At 49.7% G+C, this 15109-nt stretch overlaps 3 protein-coding genes across 3 annotated transcripts; 2 read left to right on the plus strand and 1 right to left on the minus strand.

The window, feature by feature from the left end:
- Positions 1 to 2537: 2537 nt before the first annotated feature.
- A1O9_04580 (transcription initiation factor TFIID subunit 12) lies at positions 2538 to 4260 on the plus strand (the record flags this gene model as incomplete). The annotated part of the gene is made up of 2 exons (XM_013406870.1): positions 2538 to 3923; positions 3973 to 4260. The coding sequence occupies 2 exons, from the start codon at positions 2538 to 2540 to the stop codon at positions 4258 to 4260; spliced, it is 1674 nt and encodes a 557-aa protein (XP_013262324.1).
- Positions 4261 to 5416: 1156 nt separating this feature from the next.
- A1O9_04581 (uncharacterized protein) lies at positions 5417 to 7091 on the plus strand (the record flags this gene model as incomplete). Its single annotated transcript, XM_013406871.1, has 3 exons — positions 5417 to 6181; positions 6234 to 6324; positions 6385 to 7091. 3 exons carry the CDS (start codon positions 5417 to 5419, stop codon positions 7089 to 7091), a joined length of 1563 nt encoding a protein of 520 aa, XP_013262325.1.
- A 1279-nt stretch (positions 7092 to 8370) lies between these two features.
- On the minus strand, positions 8371 to 15093 carry A1O9_04582 (DNA polymerase epsilon catalytic subunit A; the record flags this gene model as incomplete). The annotated part of the gene is made up of 1 exon (XM_013406872.1): positions 8371 to 15093. One exon carries the CDS (start codon positions 15091 to 15093, stop codon positions 8371 to 8373), a length of 6723 nt encoding a protein of 2240 aa, XP_013262326.1.
- Between the last annotated feature and the right edge of the window lie 16 nt (positions 15094 to 15109).

Genomic DNA, 15109 nt, shown 5'->3' on the forward strand with positions numbered 1-15109 from the left:
TTTCCTGGATACCGACTCCATCAAGCAGATATTCCTGCTTGGATTGCCGCTCCGGCCAGTCGCCTCGCGGATATTAGACCTTGGGAGAACAGCTTGTTAGCCTCGTGACGACCTCTACGTGGTTCTCGGCCACTACGGCGTCCGTCAAGGTATCCGTCGTATATCTGAACTACGTCCATGTCAGTAGTATGCTGAGGTCTCCTTCTCGCAATACTCCCAAAACACCTTTGCACCTCCAATTCCATCCTCGCTCTCGATCTTCTTTGCCGCATTCAAATCGTCTCTGTTTTCACCGAATCTGGCAAATGGCATGATATATCGACAACTATCCTTCAGTTTTACCTGAGGGCTGAGTCCGCCAAAGAGCATTATATATGCGCCATCCACGTCGTCGTACAGTATCGCATAGTGCCCAAAGAGCTGGAACAAGGACGCCGTGTGGTGTAAGATCTTGGTACGAAGGTTTACGCGGATTCATGGACAATGAGATCCCATTGTCCCTCTCCATTCGACGCGCGTCCTCTGAGGCGAGGAAGACATTACCTGCTTTATATTCGGATTAGAGGCTCCTCTGATGTTGTTTCCTATTAGGTTACTAGAATCTTCAAAGGGTACTTTCCCCTTAGGGCTGATATGGTTTGCACCGGATGCAATCCATACAATGCAGACAGTTCCAGTCTGTAATATCGAGGCGGTGGCGCGGAGCAGAGGCGTCAATCTCTAGGTCAAGGCTGAATGGCCAAGACAATTCGTCCCTAGTTGGAGCTCATAACCCTGTTCAACGAGACCACCTGTTAGCAGATATACGAGAATGAAGAGAAGTTACTACTCATGGACTGACCTGTTTAGTTTTAGTTTTTGCCGGGGAAGGCATGACGCCTGCATTATTCCGCAAAACGTCAAGTCTGCCCTCTTTGCCCCAAAAAGATGTCCGCCGCAGGTTTGACAGTAGCCAGGTCAGCGAGATCAAGAGATGTGTATTCAAGGCGGCCCGTGGACTCCTTGTGAGCTTTTTCGATTTCAACTACGGACTCAGCACCAGCTGAGTCTCATCGTCCTGCCAGGTACATCCTCGCATTCTTTGAATACAAAACCTTCGCGCACACTAAAACCCTATCCCTCCCGCTGCACCAGTTGCCAAATAGGCCTACAATATATTAGCTGGGTTGATGACCTTGGCAAAGGGATGTCATTTTGTGGTGGAGATAGGGAAGATTGGCCGCAGTAAACTCTGCCGTAGGGGGGAATAACTCCCTACAAACTGCCGTAAACACATCCCATGCATCTCACGAAGTCTCGAATACAGGTCAAGTTGAAGAGTCTACAAGGTCTTTGCTATTGACAATGTGTTTCCATCAAGGCACGAAGTTGAATCAATATTTACTTCATAGAACCCACGCCTGGATCTCGTCGAGCCTTTCTAATATAGCAGAAACGATGAGGCAGAATTGACATGGTAGAAGTGCCGAGTCGATCCCTGCTGTCATGAGAGCTGGTACTGGTATCTGTGTATGAGGCATTGAGCTGAGAAAGTTGGCTCCTCTTCTCTCTCAAGTAAGGAGGGGGAAAGGCTCATTCTGTCGCGGCTCCTGCAATGTTCCGAATTCGATAAGGTCTTGATCAACAAGGAGTAGAGCTCAAATGATCTAGCTTCGGAACAAAACCATGGATCACGGCTTCATCGCAGGTGGCCTTGTTGATCTACACGTGTGAAGTACTCTGAATAGAGCTGCAAACTCTTCCATCCATGTGGCTGACAAGACTATAATTCGTACACAGAGAATGTTTCGGCAAGTGTCCTTTGTTACTGCCTCCTGAGCAGTTTGGTGCTTTACATACTGTGTCTGAGAATTATTCTCGAGGGAATTTCTTTAGATTCAGTTGACCGAAGTATAGGACAAGCTCTACAATGATTAGGGAAAATGAAGCTAAGAAAGAATAGGGTAGTACATACTCGGTGGTAAGCAACAGAAGTCAAGAAATCTCCGGAAGCATGAATTGTTTGAAGTTGCAAAAGGCGAAGGAAATCCTATCCGAACCAAGCTCTTCTAGCAATACTTGAGTTTCCAATATTGACTTACCTAATTATGTAAGTAGTACCAGGGTATGCGGGCACTCGCGGGGAGCCCTTTCGACCCCAGGCTCACGTGCGCTTCAAACTGGCCTCGCCGCTTTAAGATAATGCGATTGCCAAGACCGCCCCAACATCGACTTCGCTCCTTGAGTCCTTGTGCGTTGAACTTGATCATCAGGCTGCGGATGACTACTTCAACCCCTTCGCTTTGTCCTCTGTCCACTTAGGAATTCGATTGTCTAGTTGATACAGGTGTCTCCTGAATCACTCACCATTTGATTGCGATTCTCTTCTTTATTTTTTCCTTCACTACCTTCATCTTTCTTACCTCCACCTAACTTTCCTCCCCCCTACCATTCAAAATTTGTCAAATGTTGCACCATCTGAGGGACGAGTGATTTATTCTAATTATTACTCTTTCGCGCTCATTCTAGCTCTGAGTGCTTCTCTCGTCTTCTTCACCATGGATGCGGCCAATCGACCTCCCCCCGCTGGACCGCAGCAACAAGCCTCCCTCATCCGACCAGAACAGGTCCAGAGACTCCCCCAACTCAACGCAGCACAGAAGCAGCAGTATGAACAGGGCGTCAAGAGATTCTGGGAAATCCTGAACAGCTCTCAGCAGGGGGAACCCAAGTACAACGAAGCCTACCAGGGTCTAGTCCGTACATCTGGTCAATTGATGGCTGGTATGAAGCAGTGGCAACAAGCGGCCAAACAACGACAACTCGCCCAACAAAATAGCCAGCAGCAATCTAACCAGCCACAGGCCACTCCGCAGGCCCCAAAACCACCAGTCCAAGCTCCGACAGCCCCTGGCGCACCCGCTCAAGGTGCCACTAACAGTGCATTACAATTTAGTCAATTGATGCCGGAGATTCAACGTAAAGTCAAGGAACAGCATTTCTATTACCCACCTGCCATGACCAAAGGATCCGAACCTGCAGAGGTATGGCTGCGGGAAGCAAAGACTCGACTTGGTCAGGCACTCCAGAGACTCCAGGTTGCCAAACAGAAAAAGGCCGAGTTCCAGCGGCAGGCACAGCAAAGAACGCAACAGGGAAATCCTCTGAATGCGCAAGAGCAAGAAGTCTTTGCCAGCAAAGTTGCGCAGTGCGATCGCGCAGTTGCCGAGAGCACATCATTCATGAAGAAGTTTAACGAACAGCAGGAGCAATTCCGAGCAGCCCAACCTCAAAACCAGTTTAGCAAACAGCCTGCAACAGGGCCAGATGGCGCTGAGCAAACGCCGGTTGCGCATATGCAACCAGCTGTTCAAGGTCCCACGGCACATTCCATCAGCTCGGCTGTGTCTGCTGCCCGTAACCAGGCTAGTGCTGCTCAAGCAACAAGCCCTACAGCAGCAGCATCTCAGCTCAACCAAGCTATGGCTTCAAGCACTCAGCCAACCCCAGTGACTGCGACTCAAGCATCTTTTCCACCGGTCGGCCAAACAGGCGATGGTTCTGCTCCCCCGCGTCCAGTTTCTCATCAGGGTCAGCCGGCCCCTTCACAAGGAGTACCGCATAGCGCACAGGCAGCAATTCATCCACATCCTCTGAACACTAGTATCAACGGCGCCAAGACATTAACACCAGTAATCACGAAGAACCTCCAGGTCACTGAGCCCAAACCTGTGACGATGCCACCTTCAAGACCAACATTGACGGGAGGGGCCGGGGTAGGATTGCCTGGTCAACTGGCGCAGCCAGCTATCTCTACGCTGCCTGGCTATGTTCTCGAGTCGAGCGAGGATGGAAGGGTACTTTCAAAGAAGAAGTTGAACGAGTTGGTCCGGGAGATCTGTGGGCCCGGACCCGAGGAACAGCTGGACCCAGAGGCAGAAGAGGTTAGTTTCAGCGTGGAGCCGTATGAATGGAGTTGTTGACATTGCCCAGATTTTTCTGTCTCTTGCAGATGACTTTGTCGATGAGCTGGTGTCGTCAGCATGTAAGCTGGCGAAGTTACGGGGATCATCAAGCTTGGAAGTACGTGACCTACAGATAGTACTCGAACGACAATACAATATTCGAGTTCCTGGGGTATCGACCGACGAAATTCGAACGGTTCGACGACCTCAACCAGCACCAGGCTGGACACATAAGATGAGTGCGGTGCAAGCGGCTAAATTAACGGTGGGCGGTGCCGCAGCCACTGCGGTCAACAACGGCGGCAAGGACAATTGATGACTCTTACATGATAGCATTGGTGTTATAGGTGTACAAAGCACATGAAGCTAGGAGGGGAGTGGCACAGTCCGTAGCGACAGGGTATTATCGTGCATTGCATTGGGACATTGGGCCATTGATTAAAGTGATGGCACAGAGGTGATATGGATTGGGACATGAATACCCTGGACGATCGTGGATTTTCCGGGCAATGCAGAAAGGCATGGTGAGGTCAGACAGAATAGCGTGTTTAGGTAGCGGGATGAGTGGCTCCTATCTACGCTTTCCACCACCTATGTAGTATTCAAAATGATACAACGCATCTGAATAATGCACTGTATCTTTTGCACCATTGTGACATCGAATTGTTAAAAGGGGGAAAGGGGCTGAGGACAGGCTGAGGGATGCTTGGTTTGATTGAATTCAGAAGTTCAGGTGCCCAATAGCCTGGTAACAGGTACCCACGAAGTACCCCACTGAACATCTAAGTAGGGATTTAGGTAGAAGGCCTGCTTCCTAAGTACTGAGTATTAGGTACTGACCTAGTTAGGTGCCTTGTACGGATGTGCGCCCCGGGCGCCATTCAACGCCCACTAGATCTCTGGCACTCCGCCCGCTGAGGTGGCTGTATTTGGGTGGTATCAGTATCGGGTATTGGATATTGGGTATCAAGACGACGTCATCACCCACACCAAGTTTTGTGCTCCAGGTCCAACTCATACCCAACGAGTGGGAATCGACATCCGATTCTCTTGATGTTCCCAGCCTCCAATTTCAACCGCTGCTGACTTCAATTCCTGACAGCCAACTACTAAAAGACGGTCGTCGCTACCACCCGATATACCTGCCCTTGGTTATTCGTTGTTCTTGGTATCCAAAACCTCGTACCGAGCGTTCGGCATCCTTCGATCCTTTGGGGTTGACTTCGCCAGCCTCGTGTCCACTCCCTGCTACTACTATCTACTGCTGCCCACTGCCCAGCCTGAGTCCACGCGCCCAGTGTTGGGGGCGCTGTACCCCTCCACACGCTGTGCCACTCAAACCGCTGTATCGTCCCTGAACCGTCCCGCTCCGTCTCCCTCAACTTAACACATCAAACCCCCAAGAAAACGTTTACTCTGTGCGTCCGGATCGACGCCCCGTTTCTATCTTCTGCATTATCAATACCACAAACATGTCCCGATATCGTCCTGATCCTCGATACTCCGACGGCAACCTGGCCTACCGTGATCCTCCACCACAGCGATGGGACACTGACCGCTTCGTTCGTGAACGCGAGATCCGTGCTCCTGTCATTGATCAACGTCCACCCTATGCCGATTACCCTCCACCCCGCCGAGCCCCGGTCTATGAGGAGCAGCGCTACTATGAAGATGATCGCTATGGCCCTCGTGGCGCCACCGAGCACAAATACTTCGAGGAAAGGGACTACTATGACCCCCGTGCACCCTCTGGGCAAATGGTCCCGTATGCCGCTCGACCAGAAGCTCCTCCACGCCCAAGCATTCTTCGTCGCCAGTCTAGCCTAGATACCTTTGACCGCCAACCACACCGACACCATCAAAACTATGAGGATTACTATCGGCCTCCAAGACCCAACCCACCCCGGGAGATGATCCCGGTGCGGCCTCCTTCTCCTCGCCGATATCCCAGGTATGACCATAACTATGACGATATCCGAGTCCAAGACCCCGACTACTACGGAGACGATGGTTTCAGGGAGTATCGTGAGCGAGAGTGGGTTAGCCGACGAAGAAGAAATAGCAGCCCGTCCCCCCACAGGCACTCGGTGAAAGGGGGAACTGTCGAGGAGGTCAGGGAGGAGATCAAAGAAGTCAAGGAGGAGAAACCCTACCCGCGACGAGGCAAGACTCGTATGCCAAAGCGCTTGGTTCACACCAAGGTTCTCTTTGATTTGGGCTATCCCTACTACGAAGAGGTAGATTGTCCCGCACACATAACCTATCCTCTTGTACTGACGTTGGCTCTAGGATGAGCGAACAATCATCATCGAAAAGGCACTCGGCCCAGACAATATTGATGAGATCTTTACGCTAAGTCGGGACTACCGAGAGAAGGAAAGTAAGTCAACCCCTCAAGGTTCCAGATTTTCGAGGTAAAACAAAACTGACACATGAACAGCGGTGACAACCCGTCTTCTTGAAGCGCCCCCAGCATCGGTTGCACCTTCCATCAGAGCTCCAAGTGTGCACGGAGGGGTTTTTGAAGAAATCAAGACCACCGAGAAGATTGAAGAGATCAAAACCATGCCATTAGCCGAAGCCCCGAGATCTGTTCAAAACTGGGATGGATTATCAGTGCGCTCCCCGTCTCCGCATAGGCACCGCTCTCGTTCTCGAAGAAGGTCTCGCCGTGGATCTTCGCCGGTTGAGGTCGTTAAGGAAACCATAATCGAGAAAGACAAGGTCGTGAGAGAGGTTTCTCCTGCACGTACCCACCGATCAAGCCATACGCGCCGTAGAGGCTCTTCAGTCAGCGAAGGGTCTTTCATTGAACGCAAAATTACTCGGGAAGCCGAATTCGATGACTCTGGTTCCGTGCACGTAGGACCCTTGGCTCTAGTTGTGGACCGCAAACCCAACCGGAGCGACTGGGAAATCAAGGAGGAGATACGGCGCCTCGAATCCGAGCGGCGAGCTCTAAGGCGAGAACGCCGACACGAGCGTGATCACGAGCGCGAACACAGCACTGAGGTCGTTAAGATTGAGAGGGTTCGCTCGCGGACCCCGTCTCCGCGGGGGAACGAGATCATCCTCGAGAGACGCGGCGAGGAAGTTCTAGAAGTCAAGAAGGACCGTCGAGGTAGGATGTCGTTGATCGCCAAATAAAAGTTTCATGTCCTGATTGTGCTCTTGGAAAACAGTTCGTTCGAGATCCGTCGCCCCTAGTCCTGGCATCATCAAGGCTATGATGGCCACCTTGACTTGAACGGCGCAAATAGAAATCGGGGCCCTGGGCTTGGAAAGCTGTCTTTCCAAGCGCGTGAAGCTGAACGGAGCCTCCCTCACAATAAACCCGCGGGAATCATGCATTGGCTGATTGTCCTATTTGCATGGGCTTCCCCTTGGGGTTCACGAAATTCAGGCATGGGGAGCCATGTGAGCACGCTCCAGATCGAACGGCTCAAAAACGTCCACAAATCTTTTCTCACAATTTCAGCACACCGCAAAGAGTGGTCAGGTCACTAAGGGAAACTGGGATAAGGAAACAGATGCTGGAGAATCTGGATTTACGGCGGGTTACGAATTTCATTTGTGAAAAACAGGCACAATATAATATGTTTGTTTTATGCCATAATGGCTTGGGCTGTTTGGATCTAGCGCGAAACATTCTATTATCACCATCGCATACCATCTTGGATCTCTCACCAGTAGCGGATAGAATCCTTACAAGAAAACACCCTCGTGAGAAAGCGTGACTTGTTCTTCGGTCTCAAGCACTCGCCCGTCCCAAATGGTGCACGACCTTCAACAAGCCCTCACTCTTTTATCTGATATTGAGGTCTTGGCAGGCAATCACCATGACCAAGAGCTGCCCCTTCTAGAAGCACTGGACAGAATTTTGTCATCTTCTGTGTTGTGAGAAAGTCGCCGCGGCCGGGCGGTAGCTCGGCGCATGCACCTCTCCTTCTGCTCCAACAGAATAACTACACGCTCTGAATGCAGTCTCTTTTTTCTAATGCTTGCATAGTGACAACGAGCGGTTCGGACCTGCAGAACAACAGACTGTAAAGGTTGTAGGATGGTTGCATAGTCCTAGATCAGGCAATTGAAAGCTGCTCGGATGGACTTCCCAACTGTGAAAACGTAATATGAAATCGATTGTTCTTGAAATTAAAAGCCTGTATCTATCTACACTTGGGCCTGCTCTTCTCTATTAAGGACAATCCAGGGGCTTGTCAGCCTCGCCTCGATTTTTTGGCGCTAAACTTGACACATTCATCATCCATGCTCCACCCGTGTTATGTATGCATCCACTGTTCCCAACAAGCATGGGGAAAACGGCCGTAAATGCAGTCAATGGCTCCACCAAGCAATCAATTACGCACAACAATGCATCTTCATGAGCCCTGCAAGCTTGATCCAATCCCAACCCATCATTCCATACTCATGAAATCATACACATCGTCCTGGCACTTTCAACGACACCTTGAAGCATGCGTAATCCATATGCAGACGAAACCCTCTCCATGGTCTTCAGGCGAGAGGAAACCTCGCTTCGATCCATCGTACCTGCCCACTCGCCACCACAGGTACAGTGGTCTGCAAAGACACAGTCGTCACCTTGCAGGACACTACATTTCTTGCACTTCAGATCCTGCATCTGCCAGCTGAGCAACGATGCTTGTATGCGGGCGATCAAGGACTCTTCGAGGTCGATCTTGCTGTACTCGGCCTGGCAGCTGGTGCAGCGCCATGGTCTGTTGACGGCATCTTCCTCACTGGCCTGGGGATCCGGTAGGACATCTTCATCCCGACAGAGGTCCAGATCGCGAGTCATAGTGCACGTGTCGCAGACGAGACTGTCGAAGCGGAGGCTCGCGCTCGGATTCTCGAACCGACTCTCTCGTCCAAACTCCTTGACATCGAACAATGCCAGCAAATCTTTGCGCAAAAGACGCGCTTCAAGTTGCAGAGGCTTCGAGAGGGATATGATCTGCATCAGACTCTTGACTAACTCGAGAACTGGATTGAGAGTGTGCTGCCGATCCAGGACCTCAAGCGACCCGCCAGGCAATGACGGAAAAGACCAGTCGCTCGCGAGCTCATGGTGAAGTAGCTCCTCACGCTGACGACGAATCAAACTTGTGATCTTCTTCTTCAATGGCTTGGAGAAGCCATCTTGCAAGACCGTCGTTACTTCCGTGCTTGTCGGGTCCTCTGTGAGGCTGATGAATCCCGAAGCAAGCTGCGTTGGTCCGGGAGTCGCAGATGGGCCGCCAGCTGTGTTTGCTGGCCTCTTCAGATGTTGCATGAGATTGATAAACGTAACGACCCAATTATCAAAAACAGGCTGCAGTAGCTGGGGGAGGAATTGGGATATTTGCCAATGTACCACTGTCTCGAGATTGGAGTCCACTGTCTCTTCCGTCACGGTAGAAGTACCTTTGCCTCCATAGTTGTACTGGTCGTACCAGACAAGTATGTCCCAGTAATCCTTAATCTCCAGGCCCAAGAAATGGAACAAAGGCTTTTGTTGGATCGATTTGAGAATGTACTGGGAATACGCGTATGCATTTCCGACCTCTTGTTTCGAGGTTTGCAAAAGGAGACGTGTAGGACTTGCGAACACAACTTGCGAGCCCACTCGTCTGAAGTCGGTAATGAGTTGCTGCATTGCCTTCTTTGACATCATCTGGACATAGTAATGTAGATGTCTGTCATATAAACAAGATGCTGGCGCCTCTACCCAGCGAACAAGGTGCTGAACCATGACATCTGCAAGTCGATGTCCTTGGCAAGCTTCTGCCCACCACGACTTGACCATCTCGCGAAGTACTTCTAGTGCAGCCTGTGCGAATCCCGCATTGGTTCTAGCCGTTCTTGAGTTGGCTGGTGCGTCTTCACCTGCGGCCGGGTTGAATGCAACTGAGTCGGTAGATCCTTCGAGGTCATTAATAATGGACGATGTCAGGATTGTATTGATGACCAGATTCTGGACGGAAACATCGACACAGACAGAAGTGTACACACTAGGATTGTTGATCGACGGCATTTCCACAACCTCGGTCAAAGGGCCTAATATATCATCTCGTTCATGGCCAGCATGGTCAGGTCGTGGGTTGTCAGACCACCAAAGTACCACATTATTCTTTTTGAGCCTCCTGGCGTATGCTAGGTCAATCAGAAATCGGGGATCATCCTTTTCTAAATTGCACACCGGAACATCTCCATAGCGCGCAAGTTCAATCAAATGTGTCAACCATCCGTTAACGGAGAAATAATGTGATATCAGGCGCTTGAAGATGAAAGCCTGCCATCCTAAAGAAGGCAAGTCTGCATCGCCTTGCTCAGTTGGTAGACAAAGAATAGGATATTCTTTGGTAATACGAATATCATGCATAAGCTGCTTGCTTGAGGTTGTTTGAAGCAGGAGCATGGTTGGCTTTGTTTCGTCTGATCGCCATTTCTTGAGTGTGTCACTGATCTCTAGATGGGCCTTTCGCTTAGTTATGACTTGAGAAACTTTAAAATGCAAGGATGGCTGATAGTCGAAAAGACTCGATAATAAAGTATCGTCTTGCTGCTTCTGACGATATTGTTCTCCATACAGCTTGTCAGCATTCGGCAATTGGGCATCACGACTTCGGCTCAGCACCACGATATGGGCGTCTGTTTTTGTTGATGAGAAGAGGGCAAATACTGTTCGATCACCTGCCGTCACATGATACAGGTAGACATAGCCCATCCAGCTCGGGTCTTCGAGGTACGTAGACTGCGCGTCACTTCTCATCAAAGCCGAGAGGTCGAAGCCCTGCTCCAGACCTTTGCCCAGAACACCTTTCTGGCTTTCGTCAAATGAACACATGTTGCCCAACTTGAGCATCGCCCGCATAGAAAGGGGCAATCCTCGTTCGTAAACACCTTCCACACTGTAATGATTGCATAAAAGAGCTACCGATTCTGCCTCGTGGAGATAAGTATCCTCAGACATTGTCAATTGGAACAAGTGAGTGGAAGGATGGCCATTCGGGAGAACGTGATTGACTTTCTCAACTTCGCACTCGGGAACTTCGACATTTGGGATCTCATCCCCTTTGAGGTTGAGATAGAGAGTGCGAGGAACCTTGATGTTCAGAGCGTGAATCTTTTTGCCAATTAACACAAAAGCTGTGACCTCACCTGGCAGGTCGCCTTGACGGAAATGCAATACATGCCATGTGTTGATGAAAAGCAATTCCGCTTGATTGCGGAAGAAGTTACTGATTGAGTCAGTACCCACATTTGGCCGTTCACCAAATAACTGCCGCCGTCGAGCACGAGCTTGCTTCTGGACCTTCCACTTTTTCTTTTGGTAATTTAGCCAGCCAGCGTAGTTTTCATCAGCGGCGGGCGCATCAGAAGGTAGCTCAGCATAGGGATCAATCAGCACCTTGGCTGTCATGTCATCCGCCTTTCTTTTGACAGGCTTAAAGGGCTGAGTCCGGGGCTTCAACTCAGCATTGAGTGCATCTTCAATATCCCCAGTAGCCGGGAGTCGATGATCAAGAAGATTTACAGATCGCTCGACTAGAGGCCTTTTCTCGAAGAGGTCCGTCATCTTCTTCTGCTTGAATTTATCGTCCTTTGCATTAATCCGTTTCTGTAGCCAGTCGGGGTGGGCAACACGCGGTACAGGATTTCTGACTTTTTGGAGGGCGGCTGGGATGGTGATCAGCTTTTGAATAACAGACCCTAGGCGTTCTAGATAATAGTCCCAATCAATCACATTTCTTGGGTCCATGTCGGCGGGATCATCTTTCAACCACTTGCGCAAGAAGAACCGCTTGACATTCTCGTCTGCAGAAAATATTGCGACTGGGATAGCTCTTTCTGTCACTGGAGTATTTCGGGGTCTGGCTGAGATGATGTATTTGCAGTTGAGGCCTTTATCCTTGGTCATTTGGTCTCCCAGAAATTCTGCCAATCGTTTGGCGGTTGTGATAGACGTCGATTTCTGGGCTCCGTATTCCTCAAGCGTCTTGGCCATGCTCTTGTTTTCGCAAATGAGGTCAATTAATTCTTCGTCGGCCAAGGTTGAACCATGTTGGTGTAGTACATCTAGCCACCGATTTGCAACACGCGCGACAGCCCCGTATGTCTCTGCCAGGGTTGTGCCTTCCAAGAAAAATTTGAAGATTTGCGTCTGAAAGATTTTGATAAGCTTTAGTTCTCCACGTCTCTTAACTTCAAAACCTTTCAATTCTGCCAGAGTGCCGTCGTGGTTGAAGACCGCGTAACGTTTCTTCAAGTTCTTGTCCTCCTCTTTTGATGTAGGCAGAATCATTGCTTTATATGGTCCGTCAACTTCGAAGAAGATCGAGTTGTCACTGTGTGTTTCATACTTGAACGTCCCTGGGTCGACCAAGGTTTGATATTGATGATTCGTAAACCTAGCATGGACCAGATGATTCAACATCACACAAGGGTATGAAATTGCCATTTTCTTGCCATTTTTCAGTGTAAACACAACATTTTCAGGGAAAGTGGCAGGTAGCATGCACCAGATACCGTCTGTGTCCAGCTCCAGCGGACGTCCAATGCGCTCAACGAGTTCCCGTGCCATCTGAATGATGTGGGCACCGGTCAAGCAGGTGACACCGGCCATCTCCATTGAATACCACCGCGAGCCCTTTCGCATGACATATCCGTAGAACGAGTTCAGAATGACCTTGTGTGCCAGCTGCAAGGAGTCATAGAGAATAATCATTTTTTTGGCCTCGTCGATCTCGCTGGCCGAAGCCCTTGATGACTTGAGGGCTTCTGTTTTTCCCTTCCACACCTTCTGCTGTCCCTTGAAATCATATCGCCGATCTCGAAAATCTCGAACAGTATTGACATAGAAAGGGTTCTCCCGTTGGCATATAATGGCTTCACGCTCTATCGTCTTAGAATCATGAATCTTGTGGTAAATCTTTTTTGAATAGTCCTGTAATCTCTTCCGGACTGTCGCAGCCTGCTCGTCTAGACTCAATTCCTGGAAGGTCCTTCTGGGAGCTTGGGGGAATTTGCCAGGAAAGGACTCATTCATGACCGCCGTTCGGATCATGTTGTACTCATCTCGCTTTGTGGGAAGAAATTCGCCTCTCCATGCCCAGGGCAAACGTCGATCACAAGTCTTCCCAGGTCGATTGAAATCGCAAGCCGCACAGTCTGATTCAGATATCATAGAGTCGGGTTGCAATCGATTCGTAGTCATAATATTAGGATACATCGATGCCACGTCCAAGTGATAGATCAAAGGACGTTCGTTTCTGTTTGGAGTTTCTTTCAAGTTGTTCAGCTTTTCGATAATTTGCGTGCGCACCTCGTCGTAATTCGTCACATCATCCATGGATTTCTTTTCTTCAACTGTTATGCAAAACTTTAATGCGGCATCGAGATCTTGAATGAGCTCATCAATGGCTGTCTTGTCAATTGCGAAATTGACAGGTATGTCCGCGCGAAAAACACCAGCTTCGATGCTCTCCACATGACCACCAACATAAGTCTCCGAATCAAGAAGGTGTCCTTCCCAGAAGGCCTCCCTCGGCTCCTTGTGTTTGTTTGGCAGGACTATGTTCTTCTGATACGCTTGGACCATCAACAGCATTTCGCAGAGCGTGCCTGTCCCTTTTCGTAGGGTGTCATCTGGGCTGAGTGGGATAATTGTACAAAGTGAGAAAATGAAAGGGTGGACATATTTCATGTACAAATAATAAGTGGCGACCGCATCAGACACAGAGTACTCTGCCAGAATCTGTGGATGTTCACTGGCATAAGGCGTCATCAGTTCTGGATCGAGTTCATCAGGGTCGTAGCCTAGCTTCGCGACTGTCACCGCTTTCAAGCCTCGACTCCCCTGAGGCAGGTAACTGTCTCTGTTGACCCATGCAAAGCAATCCATGTGCACACAGTAGTCGCTTTGGTAGATATCCTCGCTATTCTTCCGAAATCCAATCTCGGCATACATGTCAATTCCGTTGACGCTAGCTCGGGCCTCCACGAAGGGCCAGTCAAAGAAGTCACCGTTGTATGTAGCTATGACTGTTGGTCGCGCCTCTTTGATCATGGAGAAAAATCGCTCAACGAGGCTCCGCTCGTTCAGCTCATTGAAGACCAGGAAAGGCCCTTCATATTCTGCTTTTGGGGTGTAATCAAAATCCGAGATATCCTCAGAGACAATTTCTCGGTTGGTGATAAGAAATCCTTGACCATCAATCATATATGAGATCATCATGATCTGGTCAATGGTGGCATCGGGGAATTTGAGGGGCAATTTAGTTGTTTCGATATCAAATGCAAGCACCACAGGATCCGCTCTTTGAAGACGTTCTTCGAGGCAAGAAAGGGTAACCGACCCATGCTTCGCCTCCACGGTATACCATTTTCCGATACGTATATCCTTATCGATGACCAGTCGAACGTGGTAAGGCACATCGTACTCTCGAATGTCGACTATAAAGTCGCTAGCCTCTGCGATTCCATTTGGTCGTGTGTCGTGCGCTTGCTCTTCGTCATAGACATCAAAGCCCGCAGTAGCACTAGCTACCTCTGCGTAGGTGTCCATAGCATTGACCTTTTCTTTATTCTGCTCTGCGATAGGCATGATGACCTTGCGAACTGACAGGAGATCGGAGACATTTGCAAAGGTCAGTTGCAGGAATGTTCGTCTGTAGCCGAGCAGGTGGTTTGGCATCTGCAAATCTTCCTTCGTGAGACGATTGACGGTTTTGATCAGTCCCTCAAACAGTCTTTTGCACCACTCTTCAACCTCGGGTTCTTTTCCACGCTTTACAGCGAGCAGAAAGTACGGGTCGTATTCAACAGTCGCCTTAAAGTTGTCGCCTTCTTCGCCAATAAAATAAAAATCCACACCAGCTCGGCCACCTGGGATTTTGGAATCCTCTATCGAAGTGCTATGCATGTTGTAGAGCCATCCCACTCGCCTCTTGCCAGACTCGTATTTGCCAAATCCCATGGCTTCGTCAATGCTGTTTGCCAGCCGTGTTGCTTGTATTTTCTCATCTTGAGAGGTCCCCTCGGTAGCGCGCAGGGAAGATGCAGTTATCGTTTTCGTCCGTTGTCTTCGAGAAGAGTCTTTCGCGAATCTGACGTTGGAGCCAAACTTGCTGGGCTTTCTGACGGGCATTGCTCTTGAACAATGG

Source organism: Exophiala aquamarina (genome assembly GCF_000709125.1).
Source record: "Exophiala aquamarina CBS 119918 chromosome Unknown aczIA-supercont1.3, whole genome shotgun sequence".
In the NCBI taxonomy this organism is placed as follows: Eukaryota; Fungi; Ascomycota; class Eurotiomycetes; order Chaetothyriales; family Herpotrichiellaceae; genus Exophiala; species Exophiala aquamarina.